This window comes from Barbus barbus, assembly GCF_936440315.1.
Source record: "Barbus barbus genome assembly, chromosome: 18".
NCBI lineage: Eukaryota > Metazoa > Chordata > Actinopteri > Cypriniformes > Cyprinidae > Barbus > Barbus barbus.
This window is the reverse complement of record NC_136746.1, coordinates 12169875-12193510: the sequence shown is the minus strand read 5'-3', so window position 1 is coordinate 12193510 and position 23636 is coordinate 12169875. Positions and strand designations below refer to the sequence as shown.

At 36.5% G+C, this 23636-nt stretch overlaps 1 protein-coding gene across 4 annotated transcripts; it reads left to right on the top strand.

Annotated features, from left to right (window-relative positions):
* Window positions 1-711: 711 nt before the first annotated feature.
* On the top strand, window positions 712-22858 carry LOC306884557 (phospholipid-transporting ATPase VD-like). 4 transcript variants are annotated; one of them, XM_079440518.1, is made up of 23 exons: window positions 712-901; window positions 2582-2945; window positions 3054-3248; window positions 8250-8454; window positions 8988-9073; window positions 9344-9450; window positions 9549-9680; window positions 9785-9897; window positions 10353-10605; window positions 11601-11815; window positions 11968-12144; window positions 13170-13791; window positions 15396-15493; window positions 15617-15743; window positions 15837-16021; window positions 16755-17013; window positions 17104-17180; window positions 18852-18977; window positions 19070-19270; window positions 19381-19461; window positions 19570-19674; window positions 20837-21024; window positions 21564-22858. In XM_079440518.1, the coding sequence occupies exons 2-23, from the start codon at window positions 2656-2658 to the stop codon at window positions 21790-21792; spliced, it is 4071 nt and encodes a 1356-aa protein (XP_079296644.1). In that variant the 5' UTR covers window positions 712-901; window positions 2582-2655; the 3' UTR covers window positions 21793-22858. The 4 variants fall into 4 exon arrangements, 2 of the variants coding, with proteins under 2 accessions (XP_079296644.1, XP_079296643.1); XR_013785452.1 differs by having other exon boundaries at window positions 734-901; window positions 19070-19251; window positions 21564-22857; XR_013785453.1 differs by lacking the exon at window positions 712-901 and having other exon boundaries at window positions 2460-2945; window positions 19070-19251; window positions 21564-22857.
* The last annotated feature ends 778 nt before the right edge of the window (window positions 22859-23636 follow it).

Here is a 23636-nt window from a genome sequence, read left to right as displayed (position 1 = left end):
TACACAAGTCGTTTTGGGCAAATGTATGAAAACGAAACCTTATTTTTCTGTTTTCAAAAGAGACTTTATTTATAATTACTTCCCATCATTGGAATATATTAAAAGTAAAAAGGCCCAGAAACTTGTTGGAATAATAAGAGAAATTGATTTATTTGAAGAGGAATGAAGAGACTCCTACCCCTTCCTTTTTATATTTGTTTTTATTTATTTATTTTTTTATTTTTATTTTTTTTTTATTTTTTTTCTCCCTCAAAATATGTGTAAACTTACTGGTACTTTGCATTTATATTGTATATGTGCCTTGCTTAATATTTGTTGATTTATATTTGTCAGCGCCATTGTGTATGTACATTCTGTTCAATATGTTCAAAAAAAAAAAAGAAGTCGTTTATTCAATTTCAAAATAAAAGTTTAAAATTAACATTAAACGTTTGAAATTAGATTCAGATTGAAAATAAATGCATTTTTACACAATTTAACTAAAAAGATAGACACACTACTGCTGTACAAACTTTTCCCAAATCTTAAAGCAAAAAGACTAAATTTAGTCTTACAAGATGTACTATTCAGAAATTATATATTTTACTTAAAAATCCTTTGGAAATGCCGGTAGTTAATTAAGGTTATATACATTTTACGTACAAATAAAAATGATTCTGTTTTATTTCGATTGCCAAAGCATGATAATAAGTGTTGCGCAAAGAGAAACTAGTGGTTCCTGCGGGTGATGATCAGGATCAGAGCACAGGATCCTCTCGCGCGCGGCGAGCTCATGCACGGGACAAGTTCTCCGATGTAGGTCACTGTAAGCCATATAACGGGTAAATATAATAACTACAAAGCTGATGCGCGATTTGTCCAGGAGCTTACTCTGAAATGTGGCCAAGTTCATGACTCGACGGTAAGTTTAAGGCTTTGTTATCTTAAATGTGCTTTGGGCGCTGCCTTGTTTCCCATCCAGACGCCTCAGTCTTTTGGGTCCTTTAAGAAGAGCACGCACATAAGTTACTGGGCCATAAAGCCGGCATTAACATTTTATGGTTTTACACTCTTTTTGACCTGCATTCACTCGAGGTCACATGCACATTTATTGTAACGCTACACGCATCATATGTGTCTGTGAATGTGTTTCCGGATGTGTAAAAACGGAGATTTTCTCTTTTTAAAACCAAACATTAATGCACCATATTTTCATCACGATCTTTTTTCGTCTTATGAGTAGCACGTGATTCACTGCTGTACAAATGTTAAATTTGTCAAATTTAAAAATTTAAATTTTTGCCAAAACTAATTTATCACTGTGAATAAATTAAATCTAATGTGCATATTTTGCTGTTTCACGAATTGTTTTCATTCATATAATGTAATAATATTGTTTTTCTGTTAAAATCTGCTTATTTTGATGAAAAGCTTATAATAGACTATTAAATGCCAGGCTCTTGTTCTTATTTCATGAGTAATGAATGTGTAATTAGTGACTTGTCCTCTCATAGGCCTGTGAGAGCTTCTAATGGTGTTTTGCCAGTTTAACATTAAACCATATAAAGCCTGCAGTGTTAGATTTTAACACACAAATTTCTAAGGCCCCAAATCATCAACACCCCCCCTGCCCAAAGAAACCCCCCCCCCCCCCCCCCCAAAACTTACTACATGCTTTCTGCTGTATGAATGACAGATCATACCCTTAGTATGTGAAAGGTTGTGGTGCAAATGTCTTTTTTTACTTTTTTTATTATACATAAATCATATTTAGAAACATCATGTTAAAATGTATGTATCAAATATCATACAAGCTTTTGAGAAACATTTGTTTGTACATATCACAGTCATTATTGTATTGCATTGCATTATATGTGTGCATCCCTGTTAATAATATGATGATGTGGTCGATGATAAGACTTTCATGATCATGTGACACTGTTTCCGTTTCTGTGTGGGTGTTTTGGGTGAGTTTTGTAACTTCCTTTCTTGTCTGATTTGAGGAATACACATAGTAACTTTTACTTGGTTATATCCCTTTATTGCATTATGACCTGTTTCAAGGTAAATGTCTAGTGAGGGTAGCTTGTGTTCTACCAGGCAAAGACGGATGAATAACTATGAGTCCCATAGAATGATACAGATTGCATGACCACTCTCTGACTTTTCACATTTCAATTAAAAATGACTATTTTACTGATGGATAAAAGTAACACAATGCGGTCTGCCATGCAAAGGTTACATGCTAATTGTTACAAAGTGATTTATAATTTGTTAAAATATTCAGCATTGTGAGACCACTCAGTCATCAGTGATTTTTTTTTTTCAGCAGGTCACGTCACTCTTGCTGTATGTCTACCACAGAGCGAAACCTCTTGTATTTTGGCCTTTGCAATTTGTATTTGAAACTAGTCAAACACGTCTTCCTCTTCCCTTGTTATAGGGAAGTATGAGGTTAACTTGAAAATGGTATCAGCTGCAGGCACAACTGCGTTTTGTTTTGTCACAAGTTAAGCCTGTTGAACAGGATTCAAAAAGAGAAGAAATGGCAGGTTGCAAGTACGGATTTATATTAATTTTGTACATCTGTTTATGTGTTCAGGAGGAGGGCTGTTTATAGCGTGCACAGGGACTTCGCCATTTTGTCTCCTCTGGCTGTGGGATCTCTTCGTCCTCATGGAGCGACTCTACTGGGTTCGTCACAGATGTCTGCAGCTGATATCCACAGACAGGAGGAGGGGCTGGTACTCTTCTCCTTCATCACTTCCCGCTAAGAGTAGTCTAGACGCTCAGGACCCTCTGGTTCAGCGGTTCACTGGAAATAGAAGAGTGGTGGTGTCACGATGTGGTCCACACGAAGCGGAGTACCACAGCTTCTCCAAGGGCTTTCAAGACAACAGCATCCGGACCACCAAGTACACCATCATCAGCTTCATCCCCATGAATCTGTTCCAGCAGTTTCACAGGTCAGATATTGAGCTGAATATATCATGTATTGTCTAAATTATTTGATGGCGTGTTGTTTATTAAGTTTTTTTGTGTGAGTTACTGACACATTTGGTTTCTGATAATAGAGCAGCAAATCTGTACTTCCTGTTCTTGGTGTTGCTGAATTGGGTCCCAGTGGTGGAAGCATTTCAGAAGGAGATTACCATGATCCCACTAGCGGTGGTGCTCACAGTCATTGCCTTCAAAGACGCCATGGAGGACTACAGACGTTACCGCTATGACAAGAAAATTAACAACACACTGACACATGTCTACAGCGGGTCAGTATGTGTTCATCCTTGTTAATAATATGATGATGTGGTCGATGATAAGACTTTCATGATCATGTGACACTGTTTCTGTTTCTGTGTGGGTGTTTTGGGTGGGTTTTGTAACTTCCTTTCTTGTCTGATTTGAGGAATACACATAGTAACTTTTACTTGGTTATATCCCTTTATTGCATTATGACCTGTTTCAAGGTAAATGTCTAGTGAGGGTAGCTTGTGTTCTACCAGGCAAAGACGGATGAATAACTATGAGTCCCATAGAATGATACAGATTGCATGACCACTCTCTGACTTTTCACATTTCAATTAAAAATGACTATTTTACTGATGGATAAAAGTAACACAATGCGGTCTGCCATGCAAAGGTTCCATGCTAATTGTTACAAAGTGATTTATAATTTGTTAAAATATTCAGCATTGTGAGACCACTCAGTCATCAGTGAATTTTTTTTTTTTTCATTTTGTTACTTTGACCACAATAATTCAAAATAAAGTGTTGAGGCTATTTGGAATAAGTTTTATTCAGTGTTATTTATTCATTATAACAGCGTTTATTCATATTTTAATTAGTATTTTCAAACCATTTTGTTATAATTATAGTTTTAGTAAATTGATGTTTTGTAATTTTTGTCTATCTTTTTATATTTTTATTATTATTAAGGCTTAATTTTTGTTTTGTTTTTGTTTTACCTCCAATAATTTTTGTATTTTAACCTATTTAATTCCAGTTAGTTACCAAGGTGACATTTGTAATTTTGTAAAGTTTTCCACAATTTCATTTTATTTTAGTTTTATTTTCGTTTTAGTCTTACCAATAAAACATTTTTTAAAAGAGGTTTATCATGAAAAGAAAGTATATATATATATATATATGAAGTTTAGAGCTCAAGGCAACTTTGAGTTAAAGGCTTGTGGGCAACGGTTCATTTATCCTATTCTTAATCTGTCACTGTTCTTTGAGCCTTTGGCTTTGGATGAAATGCAATGGCTTCTGCTTTGTTTTGCATCTTGTGACACTGGCATATTAAAAGGGTCATACCATCAGGAACAAATTTTCCTTCATTTTTTAGAAATAAATGACTTCATTATACTCCTAAAACATGCTGTAACTTTTAGCCCACATTTTCCCACCAGCTTTAAAGACCTTTTATTGAAGCTAAGCTGTAAAAATGGCTTGGTCTGAGATCTTTTTTTTTTTTGAGACAACAGAAACCCATAACATATGACCATCCATGTACATGTCACTTACGTCTATCCAGTCTCTCCAAAAACCTGACCCATCAAGTAACGATTAGAAAGGACAGATGGTGTTATTCATAAGCACCAGAAAAGCATAAAAGAGTAAAAACAAAATTGGAACATAGGGTTGTTCCTGGCCCGGTGTATCACCTGCATCTCTGCATATCCTTTATAATGATCCCAGTGTTAGAAAGTTTAGCTTAACTGCTGTCTATGGTCTCTTGATTTTGTCACTTGCTTTCACCACTTTCGCTTTCTTTTCTGTGCACTGGTTTACTAAACTGAACAGCCAGTCAGAGTGATCTTTCTCACCATTGGCTCAGACACCAATTCAGCGTGCTAAAATCGGCCACCACGGCTGTGGTTTTGTTTTTTACCATAAACGTGGAACTCCTCACTGTTACTATCATTAAAAACTGTTAACTTGACACATTCACTAACCAAACACTTCACCTCCTAGATGAGAAGTTCATTTCTAAGAAATAGCATTGCATAATTTCCATATTGTGCAAAACTTCCTTCTAGGCTCTCAAGGACTTTAGCCATTAAAATGAATGATTTTCCTTTGTTCTTTCTTAGTCTTCTGTGTAAAGACATTAGCTGATAAAGGGTCTGTTTATAAAACAATGCTTCAGTATTTCCTTGAAGGGATATTTTGAACTTCTCGGTGTCTTGATGTGAAACTTCATATGTAGTTGTGAAAGTGCCACCCCCTATAGCAGTGCTCATTTCTTGTAACAAGACACAGCACACTTCGCTTTCCCTTCATCTATGTTTGCCACTGTAAAACACTAAAAAATATCAACAACATGCAATTAAAAAATAGCCTTGATAAAACAATGCATGTAATTGCATCCAGTCCTCATTAAGCGTTATAGTAATAATTACAATCTTGGCATCAAAAGTCCAGAGCTCCTTGGATGATATATAACTTGTGTTTTCTGTCCGAGATAAACGTAACACTGCAAACAAGTCACATATTTACCAGCCCTCAGTTTTCCCTGTCTAAAAACTGCCCCTGAATCATAAAAAGCTCTACGTCGATTTTGTTTATGATGCTTGGGAGTGTTTCCTGGATAAGGAGCGGCCCCGGTCTATATGTTGTAGATTATTACAGGTTTCTGAGCCACACGCACTACTGTTGAGACAAAGGTTTTGAAGAGCATAAGGCTTCTCAGGTGTCAGATATTGCTTGTGTTGTTCTTGGCTGGGACAGAATCAGAGACATGAATTTGACTAGTGATGGTGAGACCTGTTGGACATGCTTGGTATAGAGAATCTGCCTAAATTGGCCGGACCATTCTTAAAGACTGAGCGGAAGAGTCCGACTGCCATGATTCAGCAGCTGGAGCAAGATCAAGGAGGTGGCATGGTAAAAGATCTGGCCAAAAACAGAAGGGTTGTCATGCCAAGTTGGACTGAACCTGAAGAAATAAAGGAAATACAGCAGTCGTACAGCAGGAATAAGGTCCGGACGACCAAGTACACCTTCCTGTCTTTCATTCCCAAGAATCTTTTCGAGCAACTTCATCGTTTTGCCAATATATACTTCATCTTTTTGGGCGCATTGAACTTTGTGCCTATTGTAAATGCCTTCCAGCCAGAGATCTCGATCATTCCTGTTGTCTTCGTGATATCCATTACTGCTGTTAAAGACCTTTGGGAGGACCAGCGTCGGAGGAAGTCTGACCAAAAGGTCAATAACTGCTTATGTGATGTTTACGACAGGTAAACATATGAAACTTTCTGAATGTCAGAATTAAAATACACACATAACAAACTGTCTACAGGTGCATACATAATTTCGTACTTTAAACATTTGTAGTATAGCAGCTGATATCTGCTATCAGTGGATTATAGCATAGCACATGTGTTCAGTAAATACATGCATTTTTGTTCTTCAAAATGTAGTTACTGTTTACTATGTAGTTAAGGTATTATTTAATCTAACTGTGAGGTGACTTGCCCCAGATATTCACTTTTGACAGTTTCTTGATCCCAACACCGGCTTGTTCCTCAAACAGTCGGAGGTGTGGCTTCATAACATCACCGGATGTGTCAAATCCAATAAACTTTGTTTTTTCCAAATACAGTCATTTGGATTTGCATGGCAAAGTGTCACAGCTACAATGTTGCTTTGAATTTCCAATCTTCCAAGCTTCTGTGTCTATTTCCAATCTGTATCCTGTGCTGTAACCCATGTGCGTCATTAGCATATCTGTTAGTTAATGGTTAGCTTGAAGTATAGTTATTATCGAACTGTTTGACTTTTATAGTTTGAGCGAATATCTCTTGATCAGAGGTTTGTTCTTTGTATCACGTGTGTGTGTGAGAGAACAATGGCACAAAACAATTTTTACAGATAATTGATTCATAGACTGCATAGTGTGATTTTTCCGAATCGACAATAGCTTATAAAGTAACACTTCAGTATAGGGACCAATTCTCACTATTAAGTAGTTGCTTATTAGCATGCTTATTTTTAACATATTGGTTGTTTATTAGTGCTTATGAAGCACATATTCTTCATGACCAAATTTTACATCACTAATCCTACCCAGTACCTAAACTGAACAACTACCTTACTAACTATAAATAAGCAGGCAAGTAGGAGTTTATTGAGGCAAAAGTTGTAGTTAATGGTTTGTTAATAGTGAGAATTGGACTTTAAAATAAAGTGTGACTGTTTATAAATATGCAAATGCTGTCGTTGAATTGATAATGTATTTTTAAAGGGTTATGGGTGTATTCGTAGCATGTTGCTACTATATACAGCGTAAAGTCAACTGCCTGTAAATAGCAGGTATGAAGACACTGTTTATATTTTGCCTTCTTGCACTAATGACCTGACAAATATTGTACCAAAACGTTGAATTATCCAACATTTGGCTGTAGCTAAGCTGTTAATGCTGCTGAGTTTAAAAGGGTCCCTTGTGATTGTCTTGCCGCAGGGGGTCATATTAGTTTTCCTGTTATGGAGCTGTTGCCGTGGGTGACAATAAAGCGCAGTGTTTGCTTGATTACTATGGAATTGAGGCTGGTGTGTTTAGTTCAGTAGGCATAAAGCAGTAATGCTTGAATCTGTGTGTTGTGCTTTAATCATATGGCACATCAATGCACAGAAACAAAGCATCATTGGAAGTGCGTAGACTTGTATGTTTTTGTCATGTAGGATGTGCAGGTATATACTGAATGCTTTGTTTCACAATGGTTCTGCAAATATTCAGTTATACCACCTGTAAGACTGGGTTTGAGTGTCATCAATACTGTGAGGGCTGTTTTAACTAATAATAAACACATTTATACATGGCTCTTAGGAACTGATCAGTCTGCAGTCAAATGTTTTTTGTTTAATGAGCACTAAATAGTATATTTGCACTTGTTGTTCCTTGCATTTTGTGATTATCAAGTATAATAAAAAGAATTCAACATTAGGATTAAGCAGAATAATTCTTACAGTCATTATCACAGATTAAACCTGCCCAGGAATTTACATGACTCCATTGCTATATATATATATACTATAACATAACCATGCATAAAACATGGTCAGTATTACACATATTTTGATACCAAATATTCAAAAATGTGAACTGTGCCTTTTTTTTCTTTCTTTCTGTTTTACAGAGACTTGCTTATGTGATTATCTTATTTATTGTCTCAAATACTGACAGTGAAATCAATATTTGAATCCTGTTGTTTATCCAATTTTAATAGTGAACCCAAATAAAGAGTATGTGTGTGTTTGTGTTGAAGGAAGCAGAAGCGGTATGTGGAGCGGCGTTGGGCAGAGGTGTGTGTCGGTGATCTGGTCCGTCTCTGCTGTAATGAGATCATTCCTGCTGACATGGTGCTGCTTCACTCGTCTGATCCTAACGGAGTGTGTCACATTGAGACGGCCAACCTGGATGGAGAAACCAACCTCAAACAAAGGCAGGTGGTCCGTCACCTGCCACAGCAGGTAAGTGGCCAGTCTATCCATTTCAATATCATCTTCATCGCTATTGTCTTTTTTCCCTCCATATATTTATGAGGTGAAATAGGTTTTGCTAAAAAGGGACAGTGGTTTTATGTGTTAAAATCTATTAAGTTGTTTAAAAGAAATAAAATGCAGTTTATATAGACAATGACTTTAATTTACATCTTCTATGATTCTGTGTTTATGAATTTTTGAATTCTGAACGATGCCCGGTGAAGGTCACATGACTGAAACGTTTTATGAAATGCAAGCTATAGCAGTGTGCAGAATTCATTTAGTTTTGTTGGATTGTTTGCTTTTCTTTTTAACTACGCACCAAATTTTATGATTCACTTGGAGTGGTGGTGGTATTTCACTTATATTTTGAATTTGTGAATGTTCTTGTGAGGCATTTTTCTTCATTACAAAGAAAAATGTCTCATGAAATGCTTTACTTGTTAAATGGTTTTTCATCAAATCTTTATTAAAAACCATCTTTGAACAGTATGTTTAAATGTGATGTGATCTTCCTTTAGGGATCTGAATTTGTTCCAGAAAACTACAGCAGTCACATTGAGTGTGAAAATCCCAACAATGACTTGAGACGGTTCAGAGGCTTTATGTGAGTAAAGCAGTAAACTTCTTCTGTAAATGATAAACAACAGGCTGGAGACTCTTTTTTTTTTTTTATGAAAATCATAGTGACTTTCTTTTTGTTTGGTTGTTTGTTTGTGTTTAACACCATTCCAGCTTCTGTGGCGAGAAATATTATGGCTGAATTATATCATGTCTTTACAATTTATTTTTGCTAAAAACTCCAAAACTGTATTTGGCTTAACTCTGTTAAACATCTCTTCAAAAGAGTTAACTGAGACTTTGTTTTTGTATACAGGGAGCATCCTGGTAAAGTGCGGGTTGGACTCCACAGTGAAAACCTGCTCCTGAGGAGCTGCACTGTGAGGAACACAGAGACCGTGATTGGCATTGTGGTCTATGCAGGTCAGTTTCACATCTTTGTACGTCAGATATGACAAGACCATTGTATCATTATAAAGAGCTCGACTGAGCAATAAAAATGTTTGTGTGTTTGTCTTCAGGTCATGAGACAAAAGCAATGCAGAATAACAGTGGGCCGCGCTACAAACGAAGTAAACTGGAGCGCAGACTCAATATGGACATCCTCTGGTGTGTCGTTTTACTGCTGCTCATGTGCCTTATTGCTGCTATAGGTTAGTACTACAGTCATTGACATTGACACTTGTGACAGGATTTAAACTTTTTAGTACTAAGTTAATGTTTTTTGTGGGTTTAGTGATGTGGTTGTGCTTTACAGGTCACGGTTTTTGGTTGAGTGGACTACAGAATCCCATTTATATGATCCCTGATGACACGCACCCTGCTCTCGCTGCCTTTTACATGTTCTGGACTATGATCATTGTTCTGCAGGTGAGTGATAGTGAGCGGAAACATTTGATATCTACACAAACACATACATGTAAACTACTGGTCAAAGGGTTGGAATAAGGTCTCTTTTGTTCACCAAGGCTGTGTTTATTTAATTAAATATACAGAGAAGAAGCAGTAATATTGTCAAATGTTTTTGCATTTTTAAACTCTTATCTATTTCAATTTATATTACAATGTAATTGATTTCTGTCATGGCAACGCTGAATTTGCGTTGAAAAAAATCTTGGTAATATATGATGGTTTTCACAAAATTATTAAGCAGCAAAAGCTGTTTTCAAAATTGATTGAGTTTCTGTAGCATCAAATTAGCATATTAGAATGATTTCTGAAGGAAAATGTGTTACTGAAGACTGGAGAAATTACGTTTATTAAAGTAAATACTTAGAATATCTGACATTGCTGTGCTTCTCTGCCTCATTTTCTCTCTGTTGCAGGTGCTGATTCCCATCTCCCTCTATGTGTCGATAGAGATAGTGAAGCTGGGACAGATTTATTTTATTCAGAATGATTTAGATCTGTATAACCCAGTACTGGACACAGGAGTGCAGTGCAGAGCGTTGAACATCACAGAAGATCTTGGACAGATCCAGTATCTGTTCTCTGACAAAACAGGAACCCTCACAGAGAACCGCATGCTGTTCTGCCGCTGCACTGTTGCAGGAACGGAGTACCCTCACCATGAGAACGGTCAGTTTACTTCACAACAGTCTTCAAAATATACCAGATTGGCATGCCATTCATAAGAATAAGAGTTGAAACTTTCAGTTGAAATGTTAAATTGATTGACTGGCTTACTTTTGATCTCAATAGTGGTTAAAAGTACAGTTGATTTATGGTCTAAAGAGATTTTACATTTATTCATTTAGCAGACACTTTTATCCAACGTGACTTACAAATGAGGACAATGGAAGCAATCAAAATCAACAAAAGAGCAATGATATGCATGTGCAATGACAAGTCTCAGTTAGCCTAACGCAGTACACGTAGCAAGTTTTTTTTTAAAATCATATAATAAATAAAAAGAATAGAGATGGAATAGAGCAAGCAAGTGTTAGATGCCTTTTTTGCTTTTTGTTAATTGTATAATAAATAAAAAGAAAACAAATAGATAGAATAGAGAAGCTAGTGTTAGTCTTTTTTTAAAGAAAACAAGCAGTTAGTAAATGCAAGTCTAAAAGGGGCAAGTTTTTTAAAGAATAGAATTAGAATAGAGTGTGCTAGATTTACATTTATTTTACAAAAATGTTCTTTAAAACTGTCAAACTTAACATGTTTATGTTAATTTAACATATTATTTATATTATTATTTTTATAAATTTAAGTAAAAGCAGTCATTTTTGGCCTTATGTTAAACCATTTCAATAATTTTTTCCCCCACATCAATCCTTAAAATATTGAAAAAATTCAGTTTTGAGAAAAATTATTTGATTTTTGTCTTTTATACTATCTATCTTACTATTACTACCTTTTACTATCTACTATTACTAATTATCTTTACCATTTATCAAAGTATAAATGAGTATTTATTCAGTTTGAGCTACCTTCATGACCTTTAGGGTGTTTGAAACACTCCCTCTTAATAACTTGTGCTGTTTATATAAGATATTGATAGTGTTCTAATGACAATGATTGAACATTTGATAGTCCCCTGCTTATGATCATGTTTACTTGTTACCCTTCAGCGATTTCTCTGGAACAGTATGAGGAGCAGGGCTGTGGCGATGCAGATCACTCTCTAACCCTGAGGTCACGCACTAGCAGGAAGTCACTGAGCTGTAAATCGCTCAGCTGCAACCGGAGTTCAGTGTCCCTCAATACCCTCACTGCAGAGTCTGACACACACTCAGTCCACGACACACTCCGCAGACACACACCCGGAGCCTTCAGCAGCACCACGGTGAGACAAGAACAGACTTATCTTTAATATTTACTGTACATGTGTACTTTTCCATGTCTTTATTAATATCTATTAATTTTGACAGTAACACACACCTCAAGCATTTATTGTCACGGACATGGCATTGTGTCATTTTGTCAATTGTCATCTAGGAGTGTGCCGTCGTTCCAGACCCTCAGCTTCAGGCGAAGCTGAACACACTGTCTTCACCCATGCGTTCCCCTCTCCAACAGCAAGCTGGTGAAATCTCTCACATACTCGACTTCTTTCTCGCCCTCACTGTCTGCAACACTGTAGTAGTTTCCTCACCCTCACAGCCGAGACATGTGGTATGAATTATTTTTAATAATACAATGATGCTTTAATTGGTATTTTTACAGACTTCTGTGCATTTAACTACAAGTTTGCATGGTAAAAACCTCTCAGGAAAGCTTTCAAGCTTTCAATTCATCCCCCTTAAAGCTCTGGTGCTACAGGCTGTGACACTTTCAGGCGACATCACAAGTGTCACATATTGCCATCATTTTGTTTTTGTTTTTAACAAATGTTCTGATAAAAGCATTTTATATTATAAAAAATTATATGAATTGTACAATTAGTATGGCAAGTGCTAAAAGTGTGGACACTTAGCAAAATTTCGGTAAAGAGGCAAATTGAGGGCAAAAGAGATTCATTACAGACAAAAAGATCCATTGTCTATTGTCAATAGTGTAGGGATGCATGAAACACCACTCACAATAAAGTCACTTTCAAACCAAGTAGTTTTATAGTTAACACTGCAAATTTTCATGTCCAACTTGAACCCCAAATTTCAAATTCCAGTTCACTTGGATTTCTATTTAAATGACTACATTTCACCCGTGCAAACTGATAAAACAGTGGTAAATGTGACCACACTTTTTGTTTTGTTTTTACTATGCATATCATTCACAATAAATATGCTGTAAAAATTATTAAATATGTGGGGTAAACAGAATGATTTTCCTATTATTAGAATCACAATTAAATTTGCAGAATAATTTGATATAGATTCTCAATTTCAATATTCATCTTAATCTGTGCCAGTTTTTAATGGATGTGTTTCACTGAACATTATTCACTGGATGTCACCTTGCAGGAATAGACTGGCCTTAGCAATCAATTTAGCATTGCTGGGACTTTTCCCAGTGGGCCAGTCAGTTTTTTGGCTGGCTGTCAAACTGAATTAAACTTGAAACAGTTTGGTCTTGGCAGAAATTACTATCTTTTCTTATTGCTGCATAATCAATTTAGGCAAATTTTAAATAAACCCAGATTCTGTGTGGGCATTTATATGTGTTGTGTATATGTGATTAATATTCATTTGTAATATCAGGTTCAGATGCCCATGGCTCGCACACCCCTGCACTCTCTAGAGGAGATGAAGGCTATCTTTCAGAAGCTGAGTCTGCCTCGCTTTCCCTCATCACCTAGTCAAAACACAGACACTCCTCCCAGCCTAACCAAGAAACTCTTCACCCGGGGTCGTTCGGCTACCTACTTCCCGAACAACAGCCCGCAAACACCCATCATGACCCTACAGTCTCCCACCACACCCTCTAGCACCCCAACCACCCCTGTCACTCCAGCGCTGTCCAGTGGGGCATGGAGCAAGGACGTGGACGACATAAAGAAGGTCAAAGATAACTCTGCTGATGAGTCAGAGAGTGATGATGAAGATAAGGCAGAAGAATTGCTCTACGAGGCGGAGAGCCCGGATGAGGCGGCATTGGTGCAAGCAGCGAAGGCTTATGGGTGTACTCTGCTGGGCCGGTCCCCAGAGCAAGTCCTTGTGGCCGTTCCAGGCACTGGGCCGCTGTCCATCCCTCTGCTACACGTACTGCCATTTCATTCTGCCCGCAAAAGGATGTCTGTGGTGGTGCGCCATCCGCTCACTGGAGAGGTGGTCGTTTACACTAAAGGAGCTGATAATGTCATTATGGAGCAGACTGAAGCAGGTATGTGAGGTGATGTCTTTTAACGTTCAGTTTTTGGACTTAGTTAATTGATAAACACAACATTCTTAAAGCAAGATAGATTTACTTCGGAAGCAAAATGAAATAATTTTAAAATTGAAGGAATAGTTCACCCATTTACTCACCCTCATGTTGTTCCAAACCTGTATAAGTTTCTTTCTCATGTTGAACACAAAAGAAGATATTTTGAAATATTATGAAGAACCAAACAGTTGTTGATCCCCATTGACTTCCATAGTAGGGAAAGAAATACTATGGAAGTCAATGGGGACAATCAAGTGTTAGATTACCAACATTCTTAAAAATATATATTTTTTTATGTTCAACATAAGAAAGAAACTCATTCAGGTTTGGAACAACATGAGGGTAAATAAATGATTACAAATGAAATTTTTTGGGAAAACTATCCCTTTACACTTTAAAATTCATTTAAAGTAATGGTTCAACCAAAAATGATAATTCTGTCATTTACTCACCCTCAAGTTGTTCCAAACCAGTACGAGTTTATTTTGTGGAATGTAAGTTTCTTGTCCCCACTGACTTTTTAGTATGTATCATTCTGTAAAATACTTCAGAAGTCAACAGGGACCAGAAACTGCAGAAAACAGAAATGAATACTGGTTTAGAACAACTTGAGGGTGAGTAAATGAAGACAGACTTTTAATTTTTGAGTGATCGATCCCTGTGGAAGTTTTTAATTTTTTTTAAATTCAAAATTAAGTGACACTTTTTCTTTCCCTTATTGCAGATATTTTTGTAACATCTCATACCGCTGATATCTCATATTACTTCTGCTTTGATATTAAGGATTTAAAAAGGCCTCTTTCTGTTGGTTCAAATGAGCGAAGCACCCTAAGTGTGTGGTCAAATTTAACCATTGTATGCTGAAATGCTTTGGCCAAAATGCAAAATGTCATCTCAATAGGAATCTGCGGAATTCTTTGCCTATGAAATTTAATCAAAGTGTCTGCAATGTGACCACCCCTTGAGACCTCTGAAAAGAATCAAATGTGAAAACAACTGAGTCATCCCCTCAAGTGTATGAAGTACTGTATGTTTAGTAGATTACAGACAGAACCAAGTGTTGCCCTTTCAGTTTGCAAACTGTGTATTTATTTAAATTATATTATAGTCTTTTAAAGTTTAAGAATCACACTGGTCCATGATGTCATTTTGTTTTAATTCCAGTTAAAGGATAGGAAAAATGAAAATTTGCTGTTAATTTACTCACCCTGAGGCCATCTGAGATGTAGGTGACTGTCTTTCTAAAGTAGAACATTAAAGATGATGGTCCCTGGTGATTCATAATATGGAAGTCAATGGGTGCCTTCACTTTGCCAGTCAGATACAAGAAAGGCCAAGTTAATACATGTGGCTCCTAATGATATATTGAGGCCTTATGATGTAAAACGATAAGTCAGTGCAAAAAAAATAAAAAATTACAACATTAGTACCTGTAATCCATAGGCAATGAAGTGTTTAATTGTGCAGCCATTCATGTTGTAAATTAGATGCTTGCTGTCCCACAGTGTTGAACCCTATAAACTTATGTCTTTGTTTTGACTGTGTGTGGATGTGGGGTGCAGCTGAGAATGGTTTCTCTAGGGAGATCATGGAACGGACGCAGAGACACCTGGACCAGTATGCAAGAGAGGGACTGCGCACTCTCTGTGTTGCTAAAAAAGTATGTCTTTATCTCTCACTTCTCTTATTTGCAACATTAATTATCTTCTGTTTGCATATAACACTGAAAGGCCTCTGCATGCAGGTTGAGTCTTGAAACAAATTGTTGGCATTTGTTTGACAGGTATTGGAAGAGCAGGAATACAAAGCCTGGCTGAAGAGACACGAGTACGCAGAAACCAGCATTGAAAACAGAGAAGAGCTTTTGCTCGAATCTGCCGAGAGACTGGAAACTAATCTCACATTACTGGGTGAGATACTAAGACATTGAAGACAAAAATGAAATGATCTGGAAATTTTATTGTGTTTTGGTTGTCCTAGCCGATATGTGTCTTTGCTTCCAGGGGCGACGGGTATAGTAGACCGCCTGCAGGAGGAAGTGCCTGAGACCATTGAGGCTCTGCAGGAAGCTGGGATTAAAGTATGGGTCCTCACTGGGGACAAACAAGAGACGGCTATTAATATTGCTTTTGCTTGCAAACTCCTCAGACCTACAGACCATATATTGATGGCAAACTGTGACAGCAAGGTAAGTAGAGGTGGTGTAGGAAGGAGAGTGAAGATGACAATATACTGCCTGATTGTGCTGGCCATTTAATGCAGCTGTTGACTACAGCAGTCAGTTTGCAACTGACAATGAAAAACAAAATAAATATATATATATATACACAAAATATACACACCGTTCTGATTTATGTTCACATTCCTTATCTTAATCCTAAACTAATAGCGAGATAACAGTTGTACAAATAAATTTATAAATCTAAATTATTTATCAAGTATTTAAAAAAAAAATTCTGTCAATTTAATATTTTGTGTATAATATGCAGTAAGCTAAACCACACTTGAATATAAAATTCCAAAATAAGGATTTTTCTTCATATTAGACTCTCTGTTCTTGTGTCCAAAACATCTACATATTTCTGTAGCTCAAACAGTAGAGCATGATGCTAACAGTTGCAAGATTATAGGTTTGATTCCCAGGGAATTCGTGAACTAATAAAACAAACTTGTGTGCTTCAATTCAATGTAAGTTGGTTTGCATAAAAGCTTCTGCCAAATGCAAAAAATCTAGGTGGATCAGAAAGACTTTTTCTGTTGAGAAGAATTTTGCTGTTAATTTGCTCAGGTAATTAATCCAATTAAAACCAACCAGATAAATATCACAAACACAAAGGCAGAGACACCCATAAGTTCAGTCTTTTATGTTGTATGTAACTGGAATCTAAATTACTTTTCTGTGTGTGTATTTTATATCTCAGGAGACATGTGAGGCTCAACTTCATGAGTTACAACATGAGATCACAAAGGAAGGAGTGTCTGAAGATGATAGCTCTGACTGTGTGTTGGTCATTGATGGCCGTACGCTAGACTACGCTCTGCAGAAGGAGCTACAGGGGATGTTCCTGGAGCTTACATGCTGCTGTCGCTCAGTCATATGCTGTAGATCCACCCCTCTGCAGAAGAGCCAAGTGGTGCGGCTCGTCAGAGACAAGCTGAAGGTCATGACTCTGGCTATAGGTAAGGGCAGTGAAAGGTCTGATGAAGGCATATGGTTGAATGTCAGTGTAGAATGTTGTTCAAACTGAAATGCGTGATGCTTATATTTAGGTGATGGAGCCAATGATGTCAGTATGATTCAAATGGCAGATGTTGGCATCGGCATCTCAGGCCAGGAGGGCATGCAGGTACAATACAAGCAGAAGCTAGGGTTGGGCAAATGTCAGCAATTAAGAATTTACTACCTTGCGATTAATCAGGGTGAATTAAACTGGATTGACCACATTTCACAGGATGTTCAATTATAAAAGTATAAAGAGGGATTTACTCAACAACAAAAACAACAACAAGATGTGTAATTGCATTATTCGTTTTCAATAATTATGTCAAATTTTGACGAAGTACACTGCTGTTCAAAAGTGTTTCTCCTATGCTCATCAAGACTACATTTATTTGTTCAAAAATACAGTCAAATGTTAATATGATTACAATTTGAATTTATTACAATTTAAATATTTTAATATATAATTTATTCCCGTGATGGCATTTTCAACCGTTTCTTGTGTCACATGATCCTTCAGAAATGTCTTTACTGTCACTGTTGATCATATTAATGTACTCTTGCTAAATAAAAGTATTAATTTCTTTCCAAAAAAATAAAAAATCTGGCTGACCACAAACCTTTTAACAGCAGTTTGTCGCAATTAATATTTATTTAATTTCTCTACTCTAAGCTCAAAGTCAAAACCATTAACACCACAATCTAAACCATAAAATGTCCACTACATTGTTTTCATATAGCTTTATAAAAGAAATATTGACATCAAAATTAGAATTTTCTAATTATGTAATATATTGAACTGTAACCACATTAATGTACCAACAATACACTAGTTCAGATTGATGCACAACCCTGAAACACACACAACTTTTCCTTTCATCACTGTCTTGTTTGTTTTATCTCACATGTACTTGGAGAAAAGAAAAATAACGCTCAGTAGAATCCACTCTAAAAATATATTTACACATGTTGGATAATTCATTTTTATAGATTAATATAGAATCAATGAGAAAGAACAACTACATGTGCTGGTCATAAAATTAGAATATCATGAAAAAGTTGATTTATTTCAGTAATTTACATATATATATATACAGTGCCCTCCAAACGTATTGGAACAGTAAAGAAAAAATTGCTCTGTTGGCTGTGGAGTCAAGACATTTACAAATATGATTAAAAGATGAATATGAGACAAAACTACAGAAAGTCACATTTAATTATTGGCCGTTTCAACACATACATGTTTTACCAGCTAAGAAGTTCAGTACTTTTAGAGTTTCATCCCTCTATCTGATGTGAGCATAAGTATTGGAACAGTTGCCTCACAGGTCTTTCTAAGTGATCAGCTGTGTCCTGTTGCAATAATTCTTCAGATATTAAAAGCAAGGAATATGTTGTATCAGTTATATCCATTACTTCTACATTCTGAATCTTGCATTCGATGATGACGACATACATGTTTTACCTGCTTTCTGCAGACCAGTCAAGTTCTTCCACACTGACTGAATCAATCATGTCTTTTTTGCCTTATACACAGAGGCACTGTCATGTTAGAATAGAAAAGGGTCCTGTCCAAACTGTTGCTATAAAATTAGAAGCACACAATTCCGTAGAATATCATTATATGCTTAAACATTAAGATTTGTACTCATAGAAATTACATAGAAGTAGTCAAACATGTTCATTAGAAGGGGGTGACCCAATACTTTTGGCAATATAGTGTATATTCCTCCAATTTCTATTTATAGTTAAAACCTTGTAGTTCATCTGATAAAACAGATCTCTTTTCCATATATAGGCGGTGATGTCCAGCGACTTTGCTATCGCTAGATTTAAGTTCCTGAGAAAGCTCATTTTGGTGCACGGTCATTGGTGTTACGCTCGTTTGGCTAACATGATTCTCTATTTCTTCTACAAGAATGTGGTGAGTAAAACACACATTTACACAGTTTCTCATGCAGCCTTATCTTCTGAATCAGTGCGGTCCTGACTTGTTCCTCTTCTTTTCTCATGTAGATGTACGTGAACCTTTTGTTCTGGTTCCAGTTTTTCTGTGGATTTTCAGGCAGCACAATGACCAACTCATGGGTTTTAATCTTCTTCAACCTGCTTTTCACCTCCGTCCCTCCAATCATATATGGCATACTGGACAAAGATGTGTCCAGCGAGACGCTCCTAGACCTGCCTGATGTCTACAAGTATGGACAAAACTCGCAGGTGGACATCCTGTCTCACACTCCGTTCCATGGTGTTGTTTTTCAGTGTGTTGTACATGGTTATGAATATAGTGATGGCTTATGTGTAGTTATGCGACGCTTGATTTTCAGGCCTATCTTCCGTCAACATTCTGGATGAATATTCTAGATGCGTTTTACCAAAGCCTAGTGTGTTTCTTCATACCTTACTTTGTAAGTCATTCTAAAATTTACTTCACTTTACTGAGTACCATAATGTTTAATTGTCAGAGTAGTGCTCACATTTAACAATTTATGTTGTTTTGTTTTTTTGTTTTGAAGGCATATGCAGGGTCTGATATAGGGGTATTTACCTTTGGCTCTCCAATCAATGGCTCCGCCCTCCTCATCATCCTCCTGCATCAGCTCATAGAGAGTCGCACAGTGGTGAGCCAATCACAGTTACTCAGTGCTATTTTGTTTCTCATCTATAATGTTGTGCAATATGTAAAGTAAATCTTTAGAATAGTTATTGCATTCCAGGACAAATATAACATCAAGAGCCAGATTTACTAACAGCGCAAACCATTTTTTGGCTTTAAAATAGTACTGTTAGTATTTACTAAAGACGTGCAGTGAAGAATTAGCGCTGACAGTTATTTTTGCACCTGACATTATAGAATATGCATTTGTAGGAGTTTCCCTTTCAGATGCAAAATTTGTGGGAGGAGAGTATTACAATGAATCACGCAAATCGATTTACTAATGTTCGTGCTTGTCAAATTACTGGTATTTGCCCTATTATTTAAGGCCAAAAGTCTTAAATGTGTCTCAAAGCAGGCGCTAATTTGTGCTGCTCTTGGTAGATTGCTCTGGTCATTATGGAAATGATCTGGCTGCGTCTGTGTGCTTTAATTTGCGCAATGTCAGGAAATCAAACGTGGAATTTTCCCCTCCCATCGGCGCTTTTATGGAATTGCACTCAAACTCTAATTTGCCCTGTTTAGTAAATCTGGCCTCAAGTGTGACAACAAAATCTCTTGAACACTAACAGTCAAAAGATTGGAATAATTGAGATTCTTAATGTTTTTGGAAGACGTCTGTTATGCTCACCAATGCTGAATTTATTTAATCAAAATTACAATAAAGTAATTTTGTGAAATATAACAATTTAAAAGAAGGGCTTTCTATTTTAATATTTTAAAATTAAATTTAAAAATGTCAAATGTTTTTCCTGTTTTCTCTAAATTAAATTTCCAACAGTCTAATATGCTAATTTGAGTTTAAACAAACCAAAAAAACTGAAGAAAAATAGATTTATTCCAAACGTTTGATTGGAGGTTTTGCCCCACCCATGGGACAATCCTGTTGGCCCAAGATACACCTTCACAAAACTGTACATTTAAAGATCACATATAATTTGATTGGCTGTATGCATGTCACATCATCATTCAAATTGCAAAATCTTTTACCACAGTAACAACACAGTATTGAGTTATTCTCGTCACAAAATGTGCATACCATACCAGGATATTTAATGTTTTTATTTATGAGTGACTGCCTCTGTATCTTATGCTAATGCTAGACTTATGTTATTTATTTTTTTCAGACATGGATACATACTGCATTGCTGCTCTTCAGTGCCTTGTTCTATTATGCCTTTGTTCTGTTGTTCAGCCTTATGTGTGTGACGTGCAATTCTCCCACAAACCCCTTGGGCACTGAGACAAAAATGATGTCCGAGCCGCTCTACTACCTAGTATGTGGACTTACCACAGTCCTGGCCCTGCTACCTAGGTATTATACACACACACATACATCTGAATCAGCTCATTTACATACCAGTCACAGTAACGGACTGTAACACTAACTACTTTTAAATAATAATGCGATTATTATTAAGATGTTTACATGTCACAAGCGAACCTCTTCACTTCCGTTTACATGCAATTATTCGCAAAGACCTATGGTTATTTCACCGCCATTATTTGCACACTGAGACAATATATAATAATTTATAAGACAATAAGACACATCCCTGGTCTTATTATCTTATAAATAATGATTTAAGCTAAAGAAGCAACATTATTTACACTGTTATTTAAGAACTGTTAATGAAATCCAGTCTTGACAAACTAGTTTTCAGTTGTTCCCAATTCAAGTAGATAGGATCTATATTGTATTCCTTTTACCTGCATAGAAAAGATGCCTGAGGGTGTTACCACAATGGCTGGTGAAAAAGACTTCTGCCAAACTTTATTGGAATCAGAGTCTCGTGGTTTTATCTTGTCATGATGGTACGGTGTAATTAAGTCTTGCCTCTTTCTGTATCACAGGATCCTGTGGCGTGTCTTTTGTAACACTATCTGTCCATCTGACCTGGTGAGAGCACAGAAAATGGAGAGACTCTCAGCACAAGACTATTTCATGAGTTTACGGCAGTGGAAGGAGAACAAAGCTTCTCAAAGACTGTCCTCCAGACACATCCCTCAGAACCTCAGTGTGAATGCTGACATGCCCCATTTAACAGACTCTATCGCTGAAGCAGGCGCTGTTCTCTCATGACCAATAAGGAAGTTGCCCTTGATCATATAAACATGGTCATTGGTTCAAATAGTGACCATATATTCTTGCACTTTAATGATCGGCAGATACTCTGACCAGTTAGACGTCATATCTGTCTTTTCTCTGCCCTATAAGTGTTTTCAGTGATGTACAGTACCTGGGCTCTGTGGAGCTTACAGATGAACTGCATCGCAAATTCATTCCAGTCCAGTGATCGCAGAATAGACAAAATATATTCAGAGAATTGTTTACATTTCACAAGGCTGTGCCTGTGACATTTTCAATTACATGTGCACTCCAGAATTATGCAAGAACCTCAAGAGTTGTGAGGATGAATTGTGGGTTAGGACGTGGCTAGTGTGTGCCAACATAGTGTGGCTTCTCTGCTCCTACTTTAATTCAATACTCCATTTTTAGCTATTGAGGGTAAAAGTATCAGAACTTGAACTTGCATAGACCATGAGAAAATGAGCTTGCACACTTCCCTTAACAGTAACTTGTGTAAACTAACACAAATTCCCACAGTCATGTTTACTCCAGCAAACTGCAAATGACAGGTCTTACTCTTTGAGACTATAAGAATGATCAAATTCATTTTTATTTTTTTCTGGTAACCTCTTAATGATTAGGAGAAGCATGACTCGTGTCTGTTTGATACTGTATCTGATCATGGAGAAATTCAATACCATGAGGCCTTTACATTAAATGAACTTTCTCTGCTCAGGAATAAAATGAGGTGAACATAAACAGGAGCTAATATATTTTTGCCCCGAGATCCTTGATGTCCATTTGTGTGTTCAGTCTGACAGTGAACATGCTGACTGCATGCATTACAAATGGACAAATCCAGTAGTTCATGATGAATGCTAGATTGCTTTTTATACTTCAATGCAATTTTATTTTCATTGCGAAAGTGAATGCTTGAATTTTGAAAATGTGAATTAATAATCCAGAATGATCATCTAAGATTATTTTGAGTCATTGACTAGAAAACATTATTCATAGTCATTATTTTACATCTTATGTGAGCCATTTGTAAATTTGCAATAAAATACTTAAAACGTTAAAACTTGACTACTGCTTGAATATGAACATATACACAACAGGTATAACCAACAGAGGAAAGATGTCCAGACTGCAAAATAAAAGTCTTTGTGAACCACTAAAGTTGTATAACTGAGCTAAAGGCTGATGTACTCTCAATAGCAGCTCATAAGACATGCTTGCTTTATTTTAAGCTCTCTTTTCCTGGGGACTTAAATGTAAAAATTTAAGATGAAGTCACTCATAGTCATTTTTACTACTGTCAGCAGTCGTTTTGAGTCACAAAATGGCTTGGTTACTATAAAGTAAGGCTTTTGTTATGGAATAGAAATGAGTACATTCACATGCAATATCTATAAACTATGAAGGCCAAATTAACAGAAAAAAATACAAAATGACTATGGTATGGTACATCAGACAGGAAGTAATTTAAAGGCTACACACCAGACAGGTAACACAGTTTTGATTCAGAAAAGGATACAATTCATAAAATGTCAGGTTGGGGCAACTTACCACACGTGCTGCTTTATTTTACAGAAATTAACCAAATGTAAATTCAGAAATGGTTGCAGACAACTTTTGTTTTTGTTTTTCTAAACTTTTGAAGAATTTGTCAAAGTTAGAAGTTGCATTTAAAGTTGACTTGGCTAAAAAAATGTTTAAATGGGCATGACACTTTTGCATAAGAGCGTTATAAGGATATGAGATGCTCTGATATGGCGCTTTAATATTGTATGTGAAAATGTGCTGTGGTCAGGAGATGGCAGCATAAACCAGTGTTAGCTATAAGTGGCCTACTA

Bases quoted from the DNA above. Each gene is read 5' to 3' on its own strand.
- LOC306884557 (XM_079440517.1), top strand. From the start codon at position 2,572: ATGTGTTCAGGAGGAGGGCTGTTTATAGCGTGCACAGGGACTTCGCCA. The intron at 3,249-8,249 runs GTCAGTATGTGT...TTTGTGTTGAAG, and splicing joins CTGACACATGTCTACAGCGG to GAAGCAGAAGCGGTATGTGG. The intron at 17,181-18,851 runs GTACAATACAAG...TTCCATATATAG, and splicing joins CAGGCCAGGAGGGCATGCAG to GCGGTGATGTCCAGCGACTT.